Here is a 24843-nt window from a genome sequence, read left to right as displayed (position 1 = left end):
GTACGAATTTGTTTGATTGTTTGTCATAGTCTAATATCTCCTTCAGAGCTTTATTAGATGTCAAAGACAGCTTGTTATTTCTTATAATTAAAACGTTTAGTAAAATTTGGAATACCATAAAATCTATTTTCAAGTCCAAATTTCAAATGTCTCAGCAAAAGTTGATAGTTTTAAATATAAATAATTGCCAATCAAAACCGATAATGTCAAATTTACCGTTCAAAATTTCTTTCGCATTTGAACCAACATTGTTATCGCTTTCACTCATGTGAAGTGTTTGATTGGATAGTATATTACATTTTTACTTTTTTTTATATTACATTTAAAATCCTTCATAATTCTGTGGCTTTTGGTATATGTCATAAAATACGATGATTATTTCGTAATATTTCCAAATTTACAAATTTAAGCATGTGATTATTTTACAATGATCCTTGACTTCAATCAAAAACTATTTAACTAAATCTTTTCAATCAACTCTTGAGAAAGTGATTGTCATCTTCAGATAATTTGTTTATGTTTTTCCAACATGGTTGATGCAATGCATTGAAATGGATTCAAGGCTCCAAGTACTACAAAATAAAATACGCTGTTAAGGCTAGCATCGATAGGACTTGGTCGCCCTGCAGATTTGAATTAATTCAAGTTTATGCACAGACATCTACCCCCATTAAATGATTAATGTTCCTTCAAAATCAGTAAACAACATTAAGACTGATTGGCAGACACATCATCCTCCAGGGATGACGACGGCACGTTGGTCCGACAAATAACCCAAAAAAGGGTTGTTCCCAACCGGTGTTTTATTGCCTGCTCTTGGGCAATTCTGACCAGGGGAAAGCTAACGCAATATAGTCTCGTAAACAAGATCTCTGCCGAAACAACCCGAATCAGTGAACAATTTTATGCCTTCTGCCCAAACTCGCTGCGGGTGGGGATGACCCTCAAAGCAAAACTCCAAGACGAGCGATTTGGCCAACCATAAAATATATACATATGAAATGTCCTCCCTTAACCCGTCCACTGTCCCGCCATCTCTCGAGGGACAGTGTCTATTTTTAAACACCCACACACTAACACCATCGTCACATGTACACAAGTTTCACAAGTATGTATGTATATATATATAGATATACCAACAATATGAATGTAGTTTTAGCTCCGGTTCGTCCCGGACCCTGGTCGGTCCGACCACCTCGCTGGTGTCCCGCTCGACCAGCAACGAACTGTCCGCAGTTCGTCCGCTGCGTCATCCCAGCTACAACTCGTTCCGAACGTTGCGAACGGCGTCTAACTCGTCGGCGGGAACCATCGACCAGCCGGGTGCCGGAGGAGGACCCCGAACCGGACTCGGCTATCAGTCCATCGATAGAAGTTTCAGCTTCAACGAGGCCGACCAGCGGCGCAACCGGCAGCGGGCGCGGCAATCTTCGTCCGTCCGGTGGAACGAGGCGTCCTTTTCGCGCCAGTCTTCGACCACTTCCCGGGGCCGGCGACCCTCCCGGGGGCGTCGGTTCTCACTGCGGGATCCAACGCTGGACGATGACGACGAAGACGACGTTAATGAGATTAATCAATTATCCTCGATGGATAGCGGGGGCGGTGTCGGTGGATCCCTGCGAGGTCCCGGCGGAGGCCAACTGCTGCAAAAGTCAATGTCCAACGGGATGACCCAGGGCGCCCAGAGCTGGAAGAAGCTGCGGGCCGTGATGGCGTACTACTGTTCGCTGCGAAAGATCAAGAGGAATGGTTGCAAATATTATTTATCACACTCCTTCATCATTTTCCATGTATTACATATTTTTCGGGTCCTGTTTCCTGTTCTATATCTTTATATTTCTACATATATTTTTTTCACCCTCGTACTCACACCTTCCCGTGACACTACTGACACTCTGTGCGATGGGCGAAACCGTCTGGAATGGGCACTGGAATGCTGCTGCTGGAGATTTATTTCAGGCGGGAACTTTGCACCTTAAAGCTTCATTTTATACATTTTAATCACAGACAAATCGACGAGTAAAACATTTTACTCACCCAATTGAATCAATTTTACCCCTTAACCAGTTAATGAGGGCGCCCAGTACTTTGTACACACTATTAACAAGTACCAAGAACTAGGCGTCCCCATCAAACATCCAAAGAATTGGGACAACTGTAACCCTGCAAAGTTACAAATTTTAAAATGTAATTTTTTGATCTAAATGCAAAAATGACCTCTCTGGGTTATTGCAGAATCAAAAAGTACCTTAAATAATCCATGACATGCTTGACAGTTCAGTACAGGACGTATTAGACTTCGACAAACAAACAAAAAATCAACTCACAAACAAACAAACTTTTTGACAGTTTGGCAATTTGCCTGCTCTGTTTGTTTGACTGCATTTGTTTGCGGAAACGTCACCCTGCATACATTTGGCTTTGTTTGCGGGTTTGGCAAACTGTCAAACACAAAAAAAGTTCTAGTTTGTTTGTTTGTTTGTTTGCCATAGCCTAACAGCTCTTCAACAGGAAATGGCAATGAAATTTAAAAAAAGTTACTTAATCCCCCTTTAGATGGTTGGTTCCTTCCTCACATTCATATAGTGAATACATTCAGTTAGAAATGGATCATTTCCAGGTCGCATGACAGATCCGGACAACTCGATTAACTAAACTTGCCTGAACTATGTTATTATAAGACATTCCTGTTCGGCATAACTACATTGACTTTTTTTATACCGTTTTTGTATGAGAAGCTGTCAAAATTGTATGGAGGCTTTATGAACGATAAAATCACGTCAAATATCTTCTTGTTTTTCTTTATGTTTACGATCAAGAACATGTGTTGGAGATAGTGTAAGGTACACAATTGAATAAAACTGCAGTGTTCCAATCAAATAATATATCTCTTCCAGCAGCGGCAGCATTCCCTCTCCAAACGGTAACGACTTTCGCCTCAAACACCTTTTTCTTGTTATTGTTTTTTGATCATGATCGTCTTGCTCTCTAACTTACTGGTGTAACAATTTTGTGACATGCAATGAAGTAACGTTTATTCTATTAATCATTCCACGTAAGCAACATTATGATACACACACTAACCATCCACAAAAACACACACACGTTCAGCACAATTTGTCACGTGCACGTCCTTTTTTGTGTACGCGTTTGCAAGCAAAAGTAAATCAACTTGAAATCGTCCAAATTTGCTCGACCTCTCTGACTCTTACAATTGAAATTGGTCACCCGGCTCACATCTACACCGATTCACACAAACACCCACACCCACACACACAAGTATACGCACCAGAATCACTTGCATCTTGTATCTCTGAAAAAAATGGAGTCAAAAAAATGTTCAATGTCCGTGGCGTGAACGCTCTCTTTTCTCTTTTTTCTGACTTTTGCTCTACTTTTTCCCAACTAACTTCTATCACTAACAATGTAACTGATCAAAAAAAATTACAGCGACCGAAAAAAAAGTTCTTCCAGCAAATTTGATCTTCATAATGTGCTCTCTCTCTGTCTCTTTCCTTGGTGGTACTATGTGTATGCTCACATGTTTGGACTACTTCTATGACGGTGTTGGTGGATGGTGATAATGATCTGTTTTCATGTTCGTCGTGTTCTTTTTGTGCGTTCTATCTCTCTGGCAACTTTGCTGTCCAACTGTGTCGAGACGTTCGTTTCTTCCAACGCTGCGATAATCTTTTTCTGGTAACGAGGCAGCTTGTTTGGCTAAATCTAGTTTTGGCCAAAAGGTACAATTTCTGCAAATAACAAAAAACGATGACAACAAACTGTTACAATAATGTTTAATGTGAAAATATCCAAAGTCATACAGTCCAGACTCGATCATCCGGAGCCTCAAAGATTTGGCATTCATTTTGGATTTAAAAATTCTACTAATTCACTTTAGCTAAGATTAGGGGTCATATTCTAATTCGACAACCAAAAATAAGACAAAGAGTAAAAAAATGTTTTTTTTGTGATTCGAATAGGGGAAATATACCCATTTTAAGCCTAAAAAACGATCGTGTCTGCATGATGCTGGATAATCTGGAGTGTTCCTTGAAATTTACTAAAACCAAGTACACCAACGAGTAGAGCAACTTTTTGTGAACATTTCTGTTTATTTTCACTTTTATTAAAAGTTATGCTATTCCTTTTACAAGCATTTAAAAAAAATATTTCCCAAATGCATTCTAATCAGTCGAGGGCATTGAGCCACGCCCATTTTCCTATTTTTAGCTTAGTTCTTTTTTCTTCCAGCGCTCTTTTGGGTCTGCTTAGTGCCGCCAAAATTGGTGAAATTTTAAGCGAAAACTGACGAAAAGTAGCATTTATACAGAAAGTTTCCTGGCATCACTGGCTCACTCCAACAGGCGTTGTTGGTGGTGTTGGTGGCCAGTGGCCACCCTTTGTTCTTTATTTGCCTTCGCTTCTCGCTCGGTTTTCTTCAGCCTTCGATTGGAATGGGTCGTCAAAATTTAAACGGCAAAAGACTTGGCACGTTTGTTTTTTTTATGGCACTTGCTAATTATTTACATGTTTCGGGATTATTTTTCATGTGAGTGACTAACTAATGTGCAAAAGAACATGTTGCCGGTAGTTGGAAGCAATTTTTTATCTTAAACGCTTTGAAATCGTTAGCGCAAGTGAAAAGATATTGATGACTACTTTCGTTACGTAGTTAACCTCTCACCTTGCGTGTGGATGTGTGTTCCACCAAAATGATGAGAAATGGTCTCGCAAAATAAAAATTATGATCAAAAGTGCATTAAAAAGTGGCATAAATTTGAATGCTTACTTGACGCGGTGCTGTAGCTGGTAAGTTCATAGCCTAAACTGTATTTTTGGGGCTTTAATCGAGGATCAAACTCTCCATATGACGAAGATAGGTGTTTGATTAGAATGGGTATATTTCCCCTAATCGAAATGTTTTTTTTAAGGCCTTCGTATGATCGAGTCTGACCTATAGAATTAAATTCACACAAAATAACTGATTGTAAGTATAGGGAACCAGACTATTTTTCTTAAATTCCTCAAAATATATTTTGCAATTCTATGACTGGAGAGTATCTGTAACCAAGCATTTGTGACTAGTGAGTTTTAGGTAATTTGGGCAGTGAGGGTAACATAGACTCCTCTTGTAAAATCATGTTTTCTTCAGATATGGAGCAAAATTGGCATTTGGTTCTAAGAATGGTTAAGTAGTATTGCTACAATCCACAAAAAACTTATTGAAATGCATATGGCACTTCTTTTAATTGTCATATTTCAGGGTTGAGAAAAAGGGTTTACAGAGATTTGTTCCAGCTCTCCTTACTTTTCTCCAAAACAAGTCGGAACATCTGAACCTGCCAGGCAAAACAAAAGGATCACAATTCAGACTTTAATTACCCGTAAATTTGATTATTGGTTTCTCAGGAACTACAAAAAATGTAATCTAAAATAAAATATACTTTTTTTCCAACCACACTGGATTTAAAATTTTGAAATCACTTTATAACATTTTGGAGTCATTTTTGAATGGCTATTTCGAAGGTTATTTTTGCATTTTTTTTTTCCTTCTCTGTCCAATTCGTTCTTCTTAGTACCAGTAAACTCTCTCCCCATTTTGAACAAATCATCTGTTGAATGGTAGTCCATTAGGGTGTAATCTGGTTGAATGGAAAAACAATAAAATTGTTCAAATTTAGCGAGCTCAGCAATTTTTCAGTTCCTTTTGGGGTCTGCTCAGGATAACAACTGCACCAATGTAATTGTTAAAGCAACCTAAAAAAATGAAATGAATTTAAAAAATGAGTCATTTTTAATAGCAAAAGACTCAACATTTAATCGTGAAGCGGTACTGTTAATAACTGTTATAACTGTAAATCTTTTAATTTAACTAAAAATTAATATTTTTGAAAAAACAAATCGAAAAAAATGCAAAAGCTATGAAATAATTAATGCACAAGGGGTAATTCCCCTTCTATTTTTGAACATGCGAAAAAAGAGGTATTTTTCAATAATTTGCAGCCTGAAACGGTGATGAGATAGAAATTTGGTGTCAAAGGGACTTTTATGTAAAATTAGACGCCCGATTTGATGGCGTACTCAGAATTCCGAAAAAACGTATTTTTCATCGAAAAAACACTAAAAAAGTTTTAAAAATTCTCCCACTTTCCGTTCCTCGACTGTAAAAATTTTTGGAACATGTCATTTTATGGGAAATTTAATGTACTTTTCGAATCTACATTGACCCAGAAGGGTCATTTTTTCATTTAGAACACAATTTTTCATTTTAAAATTTCGTGTTTTTTCTAACTTTGCAAAGTTATTTTTTAGAGTGTAACAATGTTCTACAAAGTTGTAGAGCAGACAATTACAAAAATTTTGATATATAGACATAAGGGGTTTGCTGATAAACATCACGAGTTATCGCGATTTTACGAAAAAAAAGTTTTGAAAAAGTTACTTTTTGCGTTTCTCTTTGTTTCGTCGTCCGTGTCTGTCGCGGGTGACCATGAACGGCCATGATCAACGACGACTAACATTTTCAAAACTTTTTTTTCGTAAAATCGCAATAACTCGTGATGTTTATAAGCAAATCCCTTATGTCTATATATTAAAATTTTTGTAATTGTCTGCTCTACAACTTTGTAGAACATTGTTACACTCTTAAAAATAACCCTGCAAAGTTAGAAAAAACAAGAAATTTTAAAATGAAAAATTTTGTTCTAAATGAAAAAAGTACATAAAATTTCCCATAAAATGACAAGTTCCAAAAATTTTTACAGTCGAGTAACGGAAAATGGGAGAATTTTCAGTTCAGTTCAGATTTTATTAGTGAATAATCATGATACAATTACAGTCGACTCTCTGGTTGTCAATATCCAAGGGACCGTCGAGGAAGAGAAATATCAGTTTACAGAACGATGCAAAATGAAGACTCGATTGAAATTAGTTTTTTATTTATAACCAGCTATGGGAGAGAATCATGGCAACGCCCAGCAAACAAAAACAAAGAAATGTCAAACACCCTTCAAAGCTTCGTTTCTCAATGAAAAATGTCTATGCAAGCCATGAGAAAGTGAAATTATTGACAACCGGAATAGATATTTGAAGCAAAAAGAATCCAAGGGACCGTCGAGGAAGAGATCCTTCAAGCAAGAGAAAATATCGAGGAATAAAGACAATCGAAGTATGCAGTTTGAAGGGACTGAAGAATTCATCGGTACATGGAGCAATATTGATATCGAGAAGATCGACAGCCAGAGAGTCGACTGTAGTTCATTTAAGTACATTACAGAGTTTTGGGGTTCCTTACAGCTGTGAGTTATTTCATAGTTCATTTGGAAACTCTAATTGCTAAATAAGGATTTAACAATAGATAGAAAAATTGAAAAAAAAACTATCTGTACTTGCTAAGGAAAGGGGATAGTGAGAGAGGAAAGCTTAAAAATAGATCACAGTAAAATATTTATCCATTATAGATATACTTAATCATAAGTTCGCCAAGCGCCATAAATTGATCTGCTTTGTTACGGCAGGTCTTGAACCGCGTTAGCATCTCCCCCGCGAGAGCAAAGAACTCCGGCAGGGTGAAAAGATCCTCGCCAGTTACTTCTTGCTGCGCCGAATTTCCGCCAGCGGCGACGACGCTGGCAAATGAACGTCCCCATCCAGGAGGAGACGCTGAATTGCTCGCTGGAACCGTACGCTGCTCAGCTGCAGGAACGGTTGTGCGCGTACTTCGATGAGGAGGGCGGGACGCTGCTGGTTTCTTCTTCCTCTTTTCCTGCTCCTCGAGGTAAGCTTTGCGTGCGCTGCATCCACGGTAATTACTGGTATGATTACCTTCGCAGTTGGCGCACTTGATGCGCGGCTTGGTTTGGGTTGCGTCATCCCCCAAATCCGCCTTCCGTGGCAGTGAACACACCTCAGAAAGGTGTGTGCCACCGCATTTCACGCAACGTGGCTGAAGGTTGCAGTGTCGCGAGCCGTGGCCGTACTTCTGGCAACGGTGACATTGCGCTGCGTCGTTCGGGTGTTTCGAGTAAAACCGCCAGTTTACCCAAAACCCGTCCAATGTTTTAATCCGCCGCAGGTCCTGGATCTTGACGGCACCGCGGTTGAAGTATAACAAGTACAGCGTGTGCGTACCTGTCTCCGTGGTCTTGCGCGAGAGCACCTTTATCTCCCGCGGTTGTACTTTCGCGTTTTGGAGGTGTTCCTCCAGCTGCGAATTATCGCGATCCATATACCCGCCGAGGACAATTTTTACGGGGACGTCCTCTGCATGGCTAAAAGTGTAGTGCCTTATCCCATTTGCTTTGAGAGTCGCGATCACATCGGCAAAACTTTTTTTGTCGAGTGTGATGACTTGCACTGCAGTTTTGCCTAGCTTGAGCGAATATTTATTGCCCTCGAGGAGCTCATCTATATCGTCTGCAAGATGGCCCAGACAATAGATAGGCGGCGGCCTTCGTTCTTTCGAACGCGTTTTGTTCGTCTCCTTTGCGCTGGACTGAGGAGTGTTGCTGTTTTCGTCGTCGTCGTCACTGCTGGTTTCGACGTCTTCTTCCTCTTCCCCGCTGAGGGGCTCGTACGGGTTGCTGGTTGGAATTCCACCCGTTGATTTATTGCCGTCGGGATTCGGCACCTTCACCTTGCTCGAGGCTGCTGCGGCCGCGGTCTTCCCACGTGTCAACACGGGACTTCTCGGGGCCACGATGCCACGTGGTCGATATTCGGGGTGTAAATACGTGTCGTCAAAGACTCGATCGCTCGTTTTCGTGATGGCGGCGGAATTGGCAATGGTTTGTTTACCACCTTTTTGCACTCGGCCGGCAGAAGAACTTCGCGGATTTTTCGAGACCGCACTCGAGCTGCCACGGCCCCGGCCGGACTTCGGCATCTCGGGGAGGCAGATTCGCGGATAATCACGTAACTCGTGGCGTTAAAATCGAAAAAACTTGGAGAGCGTCGAACACCGTGTTGTTGCTGGCTCTAGCGTTGCCAGGGTTGTGGGAGAATTTTTAAAACTTTTTTAGTGTTTTTTTCGATGAAAAATACGTTTTTTCGGAATTCTGAGTACGCCATCAAATTGGGCGTCTAATTTTACATAAAAGTCCCTTTGACACCAAATTTCTATCTCATCACCGTTTCAGGCTGCAAATTATTGAAAATTACCTCTTTTTTAACATGTTCAAAAATGGAAGGGGTCGTACCGCCCCTCCGTCACGAGATATCAAAAAACGGACCTCGGATTCGTGATCAGTAGGGTTAGTGAAATTTCACGATTTCGCGGACAGCGTGAAATCCGCGAAATTTGGCTTTTTCCGCGAAATTCCGTGAAATTTTATGTTTGTGTGAAAATGTAAGGATTTTTCTCAAAATATTTAATCGAATTCAAAAAGGAATAAAAATAACTTTATGAACTACTGTAGAATTAAGCGAGTGAATACCGTTTAAGTTTAATTACTAATATAGGGTTAGTAATTTTTGACCATTTCGTGAAATTTATCAATTTTCTCAAATGATTTTTTTTTAATAACAACAACAACTTAATAAATATTTCATCCAAAAAGACAATTTCATTAAATATTATTAGTTTTCAATTAAAAAGCTTGAATATACATGTATGTCAAGTTGATACGAACCATTTGAAGAAATATTCAGTATTTGAGTTTTTTTAAACTAACTAAATTTAGTAATATTTTCATCCGCTGTTTTAAAAATTTTACTGCAATGGTTTTGTTTCGGAAGAAATTAAAAGAATTAAGCTTCGTTTTATTGAAAATAAAACGAAGAGTATTTTTTATCTTTGGAATCATATTTTAAAAACATATCAAATTTTCATTTTGGGCCTGTTTAATTTTAACACTATTTGTTTATTTGGGTAGATTATTCCAGTGAAAGTTAAAAAATATTACTTTTGATTTACTTTCTCATTTAGAATTTAAATTCAATTTTTTTCAAAATGATATTATTTTTGCAAATTGTTAAATTTAGTTTTTGAAAAGTGAGCTAAAACCCTTAAAAATATGTTTAATGTGCTAAATGTCACAGAAAATTTAAATTATTTTACTCATTTTGCAAATTTGACCGAGCCACGTAGCCCAGTGGTAACGCTTCCGCCTCGTAAGTGATAGATCGGGGTTCAAATCCCGGCTCGGACCAACACAACTGGTGATCTTTTCCCTTCTGGAATCGATTGCTTAGTAAAGGGAAGGTAGTGTGTCGTCACAAACTGGACCTTATCACGACACCTTAGGGAGGCGACCTATGGAATGTTAAAATTAACCTTAACATGTTAACATTAAGTTGAGAATGAAACTGCCACTGAATCCGCTTTGTAAATGCCGGCCCCGATACTCTTCAAGGGTGTTCCCCTCAGAAACTGGGAAAGATTTACTTTTTTTTTTTTTTGCAAATTAGCAAATTAGCGAAAACATTTAAGTCAAATATTAAAAGAGCATTTCAGTAAATGAGAAAACGCGTGCTCTACATTTTGTTTCAAAATATGTGTAGAGTCCATCCCTGAACCAGGAGGATTTTTTTTTGAAAATTAGGAGAATTTTTTTGTGTCGCATTCAAATTAAATGAAGATTTTTTTTAGTTTATTGAAGAATAATATAAAATGAAGCATAAAAAGTAGTTTCTGTGATTTAAACATAGGATTTTCAGAGTCATTTGAACATTTTTAAAGTTCCGCGAAATTTGCGTGAAATTTGGTGTTTTGAAATTGTGGTCCCCGTGAAATTTGCAATTTTCGAGCGTGAAAAATCACTAAGCCTAGTGATCAGGGACAAAAGTTACCCCTTAGGACAAAGTTTCACGCAAATCGAAGAGGGGTCGGGGCAACTTTTTCCGATTTCGTGTGAGTTGGTAGAGAATTACCCACATAAATCATGTATTAAATTCACTATTCATTATGTGTCCAAATCACCGAACAAAAAACAAATCAAAAAAAAAATCACCGAACAAGAGCTGTCAAATAACACCACAAAAGGTTGTCCAAATTACTCCAAAAAGGTTGTCCAAATAACCCCCATTCACTTCATTGTGGTGTCCATTTGGGTGGCTTGACGTTTGCATATAAAATCATCAAAAATGTCCTTTCTCTGATCGTAAACAGGCCTCAAAACAACTTTCTGAAATTCCGGAGCAATCTGAACAGACTCGGGTTTCCGAAAGGCTTTTCATTTTTGTATGGGAAAAAGTATTGAAAAAAAAACAACTTTTTTTTGTTTTTATTTTTTTGTAATTTTGTCTGCCATTGAACACTATTTAATCAGTAAAACAAATTTACGTTCAAAACACACTGAAAAAGTTACACAACATTCGCATGCAAACATCCACGCCCTCTTGTGGCCAATTTCTCACTCAACAACACATCTCGAAACTATCCCATCACCTTCGATGAATTATTTGGATACCAATCGGATGGAACAAGTTTAAGGCTTAAAACTCCCCCTAAAAAGTGATCAAAAAGCAATGCAAAACTTTACCTTCGGTTCTTTTCCAGACACACACAAATACACATACACACACACACACGCCTTACGAATACATACATCCTGATATCAGTCAGTTCCAAGTTCAAACTTTCTACATAATTTAAGTTTTGTTCACCCCGATTTGTCTGCCCATCTCTCGATACATAGATATAAACACGGATGCAGTTCTAGACATAGATTTAGATAGCTAGAAGAGTGTGTGCGTGTTTTATCAGAAGTTTAAAAAAACGTATAGGTTAGTGAGAGTGTTTTAACCTCCTTTATCGAAGCTGCGTACTTAATACGGAGGAGAGTGGATTATGTAAACATGCAGTGTATGTGTGGGTGTGTGTTTGTGTGTTATAATATCGGTGAAAGTTTTAATCAAACTTTTCTTCATTACACATAACAAGTTTATTTAGTTTGTCTTTTTCCAGTCCTTAGCGCCCCTCAAAGCTCTCTTAAAATATTCCATCGAATATGCAAATTGGTTTTCGAAAAGCGAACGATTCGTAGTGTAAGAACAAGCTAGATGCACACAAAACGGGTTTTGTTACCGCCAAAAAACGTAGTGTATAACCAAGCGTCCCTGTTGCAGAAAACGTGGCAGGAGAAACGTGGGAAACGCTCATTTTCCCAAGTTTCCTCAACCTCGGCAACTCAACTTCCTTCGCACCTGGTGCTAGTTGACACGATATTTTGCCACGACCAAAAGCCACAAAACTAATTAGTTTACCGCGTATGACCTTAAAATTATGATCCCATTATTGCTACCGAACCAAAAAAGACTTGCATAAGCTGTGGTAACATTTGAAAAGGGCTTGTTAAAAATCTCAAACATTAAAAATCAATAGGAGAATTCCTTTTTCAAATGCTTACCTCAAAAACGAGTAAAAGTGACTGCGATGAAACCATGCGAACAAGTGTAAAGATGAGCAATTGTCGTGGTTTGGTGACACCGGGTCTCCCACGCGAAGCAATTTATAATTGGAAGAATCAGTTCCACAAAGGTAAACGCACGCACGAGGACACAATCAAGTTTCAAGAAAAATAAGTAGAGCGGCGAGTGTCCTAGCACCAGGTCACGCTTGGTTACACACATCAACGACAAGTAGAGTGGTTCATTTTTACTGTTACTGAAAAACATTTTAACAAAAAAAACATCAAATCATTACTTCATCTTCAAACAAGTTTTTGTACCAAGATCAAATTTTCAGTGAAAATTTAAATTTTATTTAACAGAAAAATCTTTTGAGCATTAGATTAAATAACTAACTTGATCCACCTATGCGGATGGTGCCTTTCTCTCCTGTTACGAAAAAAATCGGTATCATTTATGTTTTAATCCAAATTATTAAGATCCCGCTTCGAACAAGTTTTATAAATGACTTAAATTTATAAACGCTTGTAAAAAATACCATATTTGCACAAATAGGTTTGCCAGATCATATGTGTGCCCTAACTCATTGGAAAATCTGGATCCCGAAACCATGTCTGAGATTAGCAGTTCGCTAGAATTCTGCATAAAAAAATTGTATTTAATTTTTGTGTATATCGATTTGGATAAAACTTTGTCCATGCATTTCTTAGGTCCAAATAAGCCGTTTTTTCATCATTGGTTTCAGAGGCTGGTTTCGGCAAAGTTGTAGGAAATGATATTAATTCTTAAAAAAAATAAGTATACGGAAAACAAATAACGTCATGATTCGAAATCCGGACACTTAGTACCATATTATTTTTGTTATAGCTGGCAAAAAATCATGTAATAAGTTTTAAATGTAGAAATATCGGCATGATTTAGTATAAACAGTCAGTTTTAAGAGAATGCATGCAACATATGTCTTTCCTAACAATTTGCAATCAGAATTTTAAAATTAAAATGACTTGTTGTGCTTCGAATCCCGGACACTGTTAAAAGCTGATTCGAAATCCGGACACTTTTGCTTCGAATTCCGGACACTCGATTTTGCTTATGAATCGCACAAATTTGAACTGAAATGCTAGTGAATGGCATTCTTTAGGTCTCAAATAAGCTGTTAACATCAAAACAATCGATAGTTTATAAAAAACATGGCTAGAATTTAAGAAAATCAAAACCATAAATTTCTGCTTTGCCTTCCCGGTGCTTCGGATGCCTATGAAATATTTCCGTTGAAATGTTTCGCATTTTTTGTAAACTTATAATTTTATTTAATTTAATTGTTTTGGCATTAACTACAGCGTTCAAACAGACTTTAAATGAAAGTCGATGCAAGAATTCAAAAAGTACCGTAATCTGGGGTGAATCGGGACTACAGTCTGAATAGGGACAGCAGTTTTTAGAGCACTTAAAGTTTTTGAATTTGGAAATGGATGTACACATTTTGTTGGCCTGAGTCTGCTCTAACCGAAACCAACCAGAAAAATCAAAATATTGTGCTCTAACATGGTAAAAACTGCTGTCCCAATTCGCCCCATGTGTCCCGATTGACCCCAGTTTACGGTAACACAGTTTTGACATTCATAATGCGAACTTATATCCAAATAATTGATAAAACAAGTTGAAGTGTCCGGGTTTCGAAGTGTCCGGGAATTCGAATCATGACGTTAAAAACTTCCAAAATATTTATTTTCCCAGAAACTCAATTGTTACCCTTTCGAAGTTTTCTTGCATTTTTTATATATTTTAGTGAACAAGTGATAAGTTTTGAGCTAAGGGGTATGACGGACGTTTTGTTTTTCATCTAGCTAGGGATTTAAAAATTAGTGAACTTTGAAAAGTATTCAAAATTCACTATGAAAATGAATAAATTTAAAAAAAATAATTTGGTATCAAGAAGTAATAGTGTGAAATTTTGCTAAATTGCACCGTTTTCGAGTTCCGTTAATTATGAGGCTTAGATTTCCAGAAATTCAAAATATTGTCCTACTCGTCTATCTCTAAAAAAAATATTTGAAATGTTGAGACAATTCTCTACATTTTCCTTTTTGGACATTGTTAATCCAAACTTTAATTGTTGAGAAAAAGTCTAGTAAAGTCTAGTTAATTGTTGAGAAAAGTCTAGTAAAGATTTTCAATTACGAAAACGAGTTTTAATAAGTGCAACCCATTCGGTCCACAATGTTTAATCGAAGATACCTTGGAAACCATTGATCTGATTTTTAATGTTCAACCTCGTGTAAAATATTATTAACCTTTTGAAAAAAAGATTTTCAGATTTTTCAAAGCTCTACATAAATTTTAAGAGCTTTAAATCGAAATATTTTTCTTTTTTTAATAAAATTTCACACGAGTTTCTCTTTTATATTGAAATCGTATCAAATTGGAAATTGAGAAATGAACATAAACAAAATTTTTTGTACATGTGACTTTATTCCTGGTAATATCTCAGCAACCAACAGTTGGTTCAACTACGTCTGAAAAAGATTTTTTTTTTCAACTTTTCGCATTTGATTGATTTTTATAGGTGGACGGGGATGAAGACTATTTAAAAAAGACAACTTTCTGAAAATACTAGCATAGAAATGACTCTAACTCGACAACGGTGCATTTATCAAAAAACCTCAACCAGGCCTGCTTAACGTCCGGCCCGTGAAGCCATTCATTCCGGCCAGCGATGGCTTTCAAAATAGTTCTATGACCGGCCCTTAAAGCTGTTGATAAAATATTCAAAAAATAAATGGACTGTTTAAATAAAAAAATAAAATAAAAATTTATTAGAATCATTTTTTTTTATTATGCTTTTGCAATACGTATTATTATTGAATTTTTTCAAATGTTTTTTTTTGTTTCAAATTCAAACACTCGCTATGTTTGAATTGAATAATTATCACATCTATATTGATAGTTTCAGAATCAATTAATAAACTGATAAATGGCGCAAGAAAACAAAATTATCAATTTGGTATATGTTTATTAAAAAATTGAAGTCATTCCTTTTTCAGGAACTTCATGTATTTTTTAGTGGTAAGTGGTAAAGTATTGTTAAAAAAAGCTTATAGAAAGCAAATTAATCATACTGAAAACAAAGATCGCTACAAATATCTTTTTGCAATTCCGTCGTGAAACTACTTACTTTTCCTGTCATTCTTGAACGACGAAAAAGCCTACTTTTCTGTACCAAAAATAACAGAATTGAATAGCAACACTTTTCAAAATAAATGCTGAAAAGTTCTACTTTTCAGCTTTCAAATGGGTGCTAAAAAGTTGAACTTTTCAGCACTTGTTTCGAATTTTTTTTTTGATTTAAACGATTTATTGATAAAATACAAAAAAATTTGACATAAAATTTCACTCAGTGTTTGTTTTTTGGAATTGCAAAAAATGTTGTATGGAACTCGTTGCAAAACTTGATTTTTTCAGCATTCTTCGTATGTATCCAACTCGGTGAACCTCATTGGATAAATGTACGACTCGTGCTGAAAAAATCCTCTTTTTGCAACTTGTTGCATAAACTACTATTAAAATAAAATAAAATACAAAATGAGTTAAAAAAGGGCGCCAATTTTTTTTTTTGCAATTCCGTGTTTAACTAATTACTTTTCCTGTCATTCTCGCACGACGAAATGGCCTAATTTCCCCTACCAAAAATAACAGAATGTAAAATTAATACCTTTTAATACCAGTGCTGAAAAGTTGAACTTCAGCACTAGTATCGAAACGTAAAAATTTTCAATATTATTTTTATTTGAACAGTAAGTTTATTTTACACGCTTAAAGAAATTTTAAGAATATCTAAATAAAATCTTTCAATGTATATTTTTCAACACTTTTTATATTTTGTGAGTGTTTAAAAATTGTTTACTTTTTCAACTATTATTAAACATTAGTACCGACACGCAACTGCTTCAGAAAAATGAGATCTGGCCCGCAGAGCCAGAAGCTTGGGCACCCCTGACCTAGACAGTTGATACCAAATTTACTATTGCATGAATTTTCGATACCTTTTGAAAAACATATTTTTTCAAATTCATACCTTTTCTAAAAACAGATCGTCCGCCATACACTGTAACTCACAAGTGAGTGTTTTTTCTCCTCACAAACATAAAAAATTGAAAAATATACAAAACGGGTAAAGTTTGTCAAAATCCAGTTTTTGTGATAAAATGTTTTTCTTTTTTAATTGATAAGTTTTGGAAATTTTTCGCAGATTTTCCAATTAAATTTTGTGTAATCTTTCATCAGAAAATGATGAATTTTCCTCAGTTTCTGGTGAATATTTATCCGGTTCACATTTTTCACCCCCAAAGAAGAGTAAATACCTACCAAATTGTCAACATTCCAAAATTCAACTTTTTTCATGGCAAAAAAAAAACAAAATTAAAAACAATTTGAATTGTAAAATTTTAGACACTTCCTAAAATGCTTTTAAACATTCTTCGATAATGAGCACCGCTTCAAATTACAAACATTCTGGAGCAACATTTAAAAAGGGCGCATAAGCATTTTGACAGTTGAAACTATTACGCAAATTCCCATGCAATAAGTAACTATTTGACGAAACCCACTGTGTTAAATTGTAGCTGAGAACACATTGAGTTTGAAGAAAAGATTACCTGAAGCCAATCCAAATTTTTTAAAATATTCCAGCTGTCAATATGTTTATGCGCCATTTTGAAATGTTGCTTAGCAAAAATGTAATTTTTTACAATTTCATTATATTTTTCCAATGAAATGCACCACGGCCAAAAATATTTTTGAAACCAATGATTTTTTTTTTTTTGACTTTATTGATTGCTTGCTGAGACACTCTTTCAGTATATATTTTGTGAAAAAATAGTTTTTTTTTTTTCAAGTGTCGCCTGATTAGCACTCATGTAAAATCGCAACTATTAATTCGTTCATCAATAATAAAATAAAACTTTTGGGATTTTTTCCTGCCCTTTAAGGTCGTAAAAGGTGTCTTTCAGACTTGGGGCAATGACTTCAATGATGGTTCTGAATTCAGGGTCCAGAAATAGTAAATTGAAAAGAAAATATAATCACCATATGTAAAATACTTCTACAAACAACACAAAAAAAACATTTTTTGATTAAAACATTCTGAATAAAGATTTGAATGTTTTTCTAAAACAAATATGGCCACCAAATGGCCGATCTGGAATGGTGCCTTCCAAAGCCTTAAAATAAAATTATTTGCGTGAGTGAGTTAGCAGAAACTCCACATTCACTGATGTAAGCATGATATCTGAAGTTTTTTAAAGGTCCAATAAACCAAATTTTCAGTTTTAGCTTTTTGAGCGTTTTTCAATATCCCTAACTCAAGGTGTTTTAAAAAACACTCAAAAAGCAAAAATTGGAAATTTTGATTATTGGACCTTTTTTAAAAAAAAAACTCCAGGTATACTCTTTATTAACAAACTCAACAAAAAAAAATTATTGCATTGAATATTACAATTAATTCGCAATGTATACATAAATCAACCGTGAACCACTCTACTTTCAACCCATACAACGAGCACCACCTTAAAGTAACGAAAACGATGAATGGAAAATTCCACGTCCACGCAGTTACTTGCAAAAAAGTAGTTGAGAAGAACGACGCGCGAATGTCGACAGCCAATTTGCTGCTTCAAGTTTTCTTCCAATTTTTCCCACCCACACTCATTCTCATATCTCTTCACCAACATTATCACTCACGTTTCCGTTCAGTCGATTTCTTCGTAGAAAAAAATATAACGTGGAAAGCAATCATTTTCGGACAGACAAGGGAGCCGGCGTTTTCCGGACATCTTCCCAGCTGGAGGTGAAAACGTGGAACATCAAAAGAATGATTCGGAAAATTTCATACATTTGTAAATTGGCTGCTAGGCTGTCAAAATTGAAGAAGTACAACGTCAGCATTACTGTTTCGACCTTTTTTTAGAAACGATTCAAAATTATAAATGTATTCAAATAAATAATTAATTTCCCAAAACCTTCCAACAAATGATATAATCCTCTCTGGCAGTGAAAAAGCATCACTAAATTCAACCTAAACAAAACAAGCTTCCGAGCACAACAAGTTGATTTAAACAGCACCTTTGGGCTTCCGGTCCCAAGTTGCCAGAAACTCAACTTTTCTAATTAGGGTCCCAAACATTTGGGCTGTCAACAGGTTTCATATCTGTTCTAGTGGACCCCGTTTTTTTTTTCTTGGAACAAGGGTTCGAGAAATGAAATTGAAAAATGGCGACTTTTGTTTACCTCAAAACAAATTTCCGGCCGAATCTTCCGAACTCCACGTAAAATTAGAGGTTTGTTTTAAACGTTTACGTGATGACGGTGGAAAATGGGGAAAGGTAAACAGCCTCTAGAAAAATCCAAGTTTGGGACCAATTAGGAAAACGTGAGATGAATTTTCAATCATTCATGCGATCCCTTCTGATTAGGAGGCTCCCTTTTCTGTCCGACTGATTACTCATAATCAAAGTTTACTCTAGATTGAATGAAACATCAATATTGTTATGGAACATTGTTTTACAGGTGTCTAGCAATGAATCATTTAAATGGATAAAGTTCAAATAGTATACAGATGATGTTAGTGATAGCTGACAAAAAAGAATAAATTTCAACCATTTTGTTATTGACCCTTTTGAAATCCTAGGTGTGCCGAGCCGGTGTGGAACGAAAAAAAGCGATTTTTTCTCTTTAACTTGTTCGATGGTTCTTCCCAGTCATGTACTCTATCTTAATATAAATATATATATTTGCAGTGTGTGAAGTGTTGTTTACTAAGTATCATATATAGTCGAAATGTGTCTGTTTATTTTCTACCTTTCTCAAAACACAACATGTACTTGGCCGCATTCCATCCAAATATGTCCTGTTCGATTCTTAAAGCTTCCTGTCTACTAACAAACCAATTGGCATCGAAACAAGAACTAACTCCAAATTAATCCCAGTCAGATACTAACAATTCCGTTACCAAAAATCTAGTTGTTGTGAATAATTGAAGTCTCTCCTCTAAAACCAAAAATCAAACCACTTCCCACCACCAACCAATCTATCAAATCGCAACTAACTTGAAATACCTTTGTTTCCGATTTTTTTCTGTCCATTTTTTCTCCCACTTTTTTTTTTCAAACCCCCAACAGGACCAAGTCGAACCAGCGCTGGATGAAGCTCCGGACGACGGTGCAGATCTCGTCGGCCATGTCGGTCAAGAAGCCGCCACTCAAGCGGGAAGACTCGTTCCTCAAGCGCTTCTCGACCCGGCAGATCCCGGAGACGCAGGTTAGTAACGTTTAAGTTAATAACGCTTTTTAAAGGCTTCTATTGAACGCTCTCGATATCTTTCCCACTCTCCCCGTCAGGAAACCGTCGAGGACACCGGCTCGGAGGGCGCGACGGACGCGGACAAAACGGTGCGGCGCCGGCGCCGGCTGAAAATCCCCAAGACCGTCGTCAACCCGGACGAGAACTTTTACTTCTACTGGCTGATGACGGTCACGATCTCCATCCTGTACAACCTGTGGACGCTGATCGTGCGGCAGAGCTTCCCGGAGCTGCAGGAGAACGCCAGCCGGTTCTGGCTCAGCTGCGACTGCCTCACGGACTTTGTCTTCATCGTGGACGTGGCCGTTCAGCTGCGCACCGGCTACCTCGAGCAGGGCCTGATGGTTTGTTTGCTCCTTGTGCTTTGGCGTGAGGTTACGAGCGACGCCGGTATTGACGGTCCTTTTTTCCAACTCTCTTTCGCAGGTTTACGACTCGAAGAAACTGGCAGGCCACTACCTTCATTCGAGTGAATTTTTGTTCGACTTAGCGAGCTTAGTACCCTTAGATATCTTACAAATTCGTCTCGGCGCGCAGCCGTTGCTGCGGTTTCCTAGGTTTTTCAAGGTCCTGAAACCTGTCTCCAACCAACAATCGGATTATGTTGCAAGCAATGTTCAAACTTTTTTTTTTCTTGTTTCTACACCGCACAGGTTTATCGTGCCATTAAGTACTACTACATCGTCGAAAGCAGAACGGTTTGGCCCAATTTGTGGCGGGTCGTAAATCTAATCCACATCCTGCTCATCCTGGCGCACTGGTTCGGGTGCTTTTACTTTCTGCTCTCCGAGGCGGAAGGCTTTCAGGTACGTGCGAATTGCTTCACTGGTGCCATCTGTGCATTTTGCTGTACAACCAAGTAGTGGAGGGAAGATGCTAGAGTGTCCTGAGGGTTTTTGTCAGGAAATGTCATACTAAGAAACTATAATACAACGGTTCCACAGAACTATCAAGTTCTAAATCGAAAGTGCTCCAATTTTATTTAAAAAAAAACCGCAACGTTGAAACTTTCATATTTTCATGAGGAATATTTTATTGCATTACAAGAAAAACGTAAATTTTATTGCATTATTTGAAAAAGGTAAAAATATCGAAACCCCGATAAAAATATTTTCAGCATACTGCTCTTTGCGCCCGAGACGCAGCTATCGCACCATCCTAACTCGGTTATAATCACTATCAGACATAATGACCATCTGACATTTTTAGCGAATTGAGATAGTGCTTCAATCTCTGCACTCCCTTCACAACGGCAACATGACTTTGACATTTTTCTTTGTTAGATTACACCCTGTAAGGGAAATAGGGCGTATGCAGCGCGAGTCTAATCGTCATATAAGGCTTTCTAGGCCCAGATTAAAATATATATGATATTTAACTCAAAAATAACGGACTCCTGATGAGTGTCCTGCACAGAAAAAAAATAATGTAAATTTGGAAGCTGTAATTTTGGAAGGTTCAATATTACCTCTTTTATGATGTAATTTTACCTCAATTTAGACTGAAAAAGTGACATTACATCAGAAAAGTGGTAAAATTACACATTTCCAGAGGTAAAATTACACCTTTTTTTTTGACATAAAAGATGTACCCCTTCCCAGATGTAATATTACCATGATTTTTTTTTCTGTGTGATGCAAACAAATATCGAGCTCGAACTCTCACTGTCCCTGCGAAATATATTGGCTGTCATCGGACGGTAGGCCTTTAAAAACCAGCTTTGAGTCACATGACTTTTGCTTGAATGAGAAAGCAAATCTCATGGAAACTAACCAACTTCATTGGCATTCTGATGTGTTACTCTCGATTTCTTTGGTTAGTTTTCAAACGAGAACTTATAATGAATTCTCATTTCTGTGCAATGAACTCCTATCGTTTGTGTCGTGCTATCTTGTCGCACGTGCATTTTGGGCTAAATTGAGTTGAGAACGCCATTTTGTACAACCCACAATACCTCACATTTTAACCTTCACAGATTCCCAAAACTCGATTTCAATCCTGAGATATTCATTAAAAACCGAAAAAAAAATCCGTGCATTGTAGTCACTCTTTATATGAAAGAAGTTTTAATTTTGCCATGTTATCTTAATTATCAGCCAAACAAAACGTATCTGTTATTGTTTCCATTGCGTGCTCTATTTTTTTATTTATTCAAGGTCAAACAATTAAACGCGTTTTTCTTGGAACATCAAAAAGTGACGCACGAAAAGATAACACGACAATATTCTCAATTGGTAGATTTTCAATCGTGCACTTACAATGAACTCAAATTTATGAGCGATGAACGCAAATGCACTTATAAAGTCACAAACAGGAATCAGGGAGTAAGAAGTAGGGGAACAACATCTAATTCCAGCGTGCCTCTAATGTTGGCAGGTCAGAACTTTGACATTCAATTAAAGCTAATTAAAAGCGTTTTCAACTGAAATCGAGTGATAAATAGCTCAATAAGAAGTGAGCAAGCAAGTTTCTATAATTTTTTTTTTTTGCAAAATTAGTTATTTAAATAGTGAAAATCAGCCAATTGAATAGAGTTAGGAGTGAGTGCTTAACCTGCCAAACATACGAGAATTAGGATGTGAATGTCAAGAAAATGAAGGAATTCAGTTCTCTCTCGTGTTGCACAAACGATGTACGTTTTGACCGAACGATGCTAATTTTGCTTCGTGCGTATTTGAAAAAATCTCAATAAAAAATCCTACTTCCTGATTCCTGTTCCTTTTACATGCACTTAAGTTCAACGCTCATGTATGTGAGTTCATTTTAAGTGCTCGCTTGAAAACCTTGCAATGAAATTAAGAATAAAAAGACACGAACAAGACACGGATGTAATCAAGCACCTATCTTCGTCATATGAAGAGTTTTATGCTCGATTAAAGCTCCAAAAATACTATTTAGGCTATGAACTTACCAACAGCCGCACCGCCTAAAGTAAGCACGCAAATTTATGCCATTTACTGACGAAAAAGATCTAATTTAATGCACTTTTGATCATAATTTCTCATTTGCGAGACCATTTCTCATCATTTTGTTGGCGCAAACATCCACACGCAAGATGAGAGGTTAACTGCTTAACGAAAGCTTAACTTGCGCTAACGTGTTCAAAGCGCTAAATATATAAAATTACTTTCAACTACCGGCAACATGTTCTTTTGAACATTATTTAGTCACTAACATGAAAAATTATTAGCAAACGCCATAAAAAAAACAAACGCACCAATCCTTTTGACGTTTCAATTTTGACGACCCATTCCAATCAAAGGCTGACCGAGCCGAGCGAGAAGCGAAGGCAAACAAAGAACAAAGGGTGGCCACCAACACCACCAGCCAGGGTTGCGAATGAGCGAGCGCTCACGGAAGGCTTGCTCGCTCCAGCTGGAGCGTGAGTTTTTATCAGGTAGCTCGTGCTCGCTCACGCTCACCGGAGCGTTTTGCACTCACGTGAGCTGGTGAGCCAAAGTAGGTAGTTGTTTTTTTCCTGTTGAAGCATCTGCCTGTTTGAAACGAAGTTTCTAGAACTATCTCAGCACAGGCAGCAAAAACAAACAAGAAAGTGGTTGAACAAACAAAAGTAGGCAATTAAATGGATTTGATCAGCGAACCGAAATTTACGTTCTATTTAAAATCTAGATATTTTTCGAACAAGGAACAAAAAACTAAATTCATAATGTAAACATTCATTGACGTGAAGAGATGCACTGTTTATTCACAAATCAAATCCATATTAGATCATATTATTTGTTGTTATGTACAAAAATATTGACAATTTATGTATATTTTATTTATTTTTAAATAATCTTTTAAACAGTTACAATCATCCTTGTTCAAAAAATCATATATAACTTGTAATTGAATATTTTCAGAGGTTTGGTTGCGAAAGTGTTGAATAAAATCCATTTGTTGGAAGAAGAGCCAACCTTTTCGTGGTGAAACATATTGACAATTTATTTGATTTGAGTCAAAAGGGTTATTTCAACCCTTAGGCATTTTGAGGCATATATTTAAAATAGAACTTTTTCAAAAATGTTACCCTATTTCCTAAAATGTTTGCCAAATAAAGACTAACCTTATAAAAATGATTAGCCAATTCTAATCACTGAATCACTGAAAGATTTAATAAACGGAATAACTTTTTTTTAATGGTAGCTCATTCTGACCCGCAATCTGGAAATGTAGTTTAAACACTGATTAGGTACATAAAAACAGTTTAATGTTATATTTTAATCAAACAAGCATTTAACCTTGAATCGAGCTTACCGAAGCATAAATCCTCTTGAATCAATTAATCGTTTTGTAAGTTTTTTTTAAAGGTAAACAGGCCCTTTTATTTAGGCGTCTATACCCCTCCGCCCCTCTCTGCTACAATAAGGCCTTTGAATTCTAAAATATTTATACATTCGACTGTATGTCTAAAAAATTATTTGACCCCTGCGAATCCAACCTTTTATTTTAAAACATGATTGATGAAATTAAGCTATTCCAATTCATATAACATAAAATTTGTTGACAAAGTCATATTTCCACAGCCCTACTGCACCTGACGCAAAAAATCCATCTAGAATTGAAAAAAAAACTTTCTCAAAAACGTTAAATGATTAGCGACACGTCCAAAATGAGCGCTCCGTGAGCGAAATATGAGCGCGAGCGCGAGCGTGGAGCAAACGTGAGCTGAAAAAATCGGAGCAAACGTGAGCGCGGGCAAACGTGAGCTAGCTCGCGCAGCGCTCCTCCTCACGAATGAGCGAAAAGTGAGTGCTCACGAGCGCGTGAGCGCGTGAGGAACGCAACACTGCCACCAGCAGCGCCTGTTGGACATGAGCCAGTGAAGCCAGGAAATTTTCTCTATAAATGCCACTTTTCGTAAGTGTTCGCTTAAAATTTCATCAATTTTGGCAGCACTAAACAGAGCGCTGGAAGAAAATAGAACTAAGCTGAAAATAGGAAAATGGGCGTGGCCCAATGCACTCGACTGATTAGAATGCATTTGGGATTTTTTTTAATGCTTATAAAGGAATAGCATAACTTTTTATAAAAGTGAAAATAAACGGAAATGTTCACAAAAAGTTGCTCTACTCGTTGGTGTACTTGATTTTAGTAAATTTTAAGGAACACTCCAGATTATCCAGCATCATTCAA

At 36.9% G+C, this 24843-nt stretch overlaps 1 protein-coding gene across 10 annotated transcripts in view; it reads left to right on the top strand.

Moving 5' to 3' along the window:
• The window catches only part of LOC6043488, a 304631-nt gene that overhangs the window by 254512 nt on the left and 25276 nt on the right, over window positions 1-24843 (top strand). For 9 of the 10 annotated variants that reach the window (XM_038265172.1, XM_038265177.1, XM_038265171.1 and 6 more), the window contains 5 exons: window positions 1154-1744; window positions 19527-19665; window positions 19746-20051; window positions 20134-20274; window positions 20361-20513. In XM_038265172.1, coding sequence (XP_038121100.1) covers window positions 1154-1744; window positions 19527-19665; window positions 19746-20051; window positions 20134-20274; window positions 20361-20513 — 1330 coding nt within the window. The remainder of the gene's footprint in view (window positions 1-1153; window positions 1745-19526; window positions 19666-19745; window positions 20052-20133; window positions 20275-20360; window positions 20514-24843) is intronic. The other variant, XM_038265179.1, reaches the window with a different exon arrangement.

The sequence above is a fragment of the Culex quinquefasciatus genome, chromosome 3, assembly GCF_015732765.1.
Source record: "Culex quinquefasciatus strain JHB chromosome 3, VPISU_Cqui_1.0_pri_paternal, whole genome shotgun sequence".
Classification (NCBI taxonomy): domain Eukaryota; kingdom Metazoa; phylum Arthropoda; class Insecta; order Diptera; family Culicidae; genus Culex; species Culex quinquefasciatus.
Note: the sequence above shows the minus strand (reverse complement) of the source record. Positions and strands in the feature narration are given on the sequence as shown.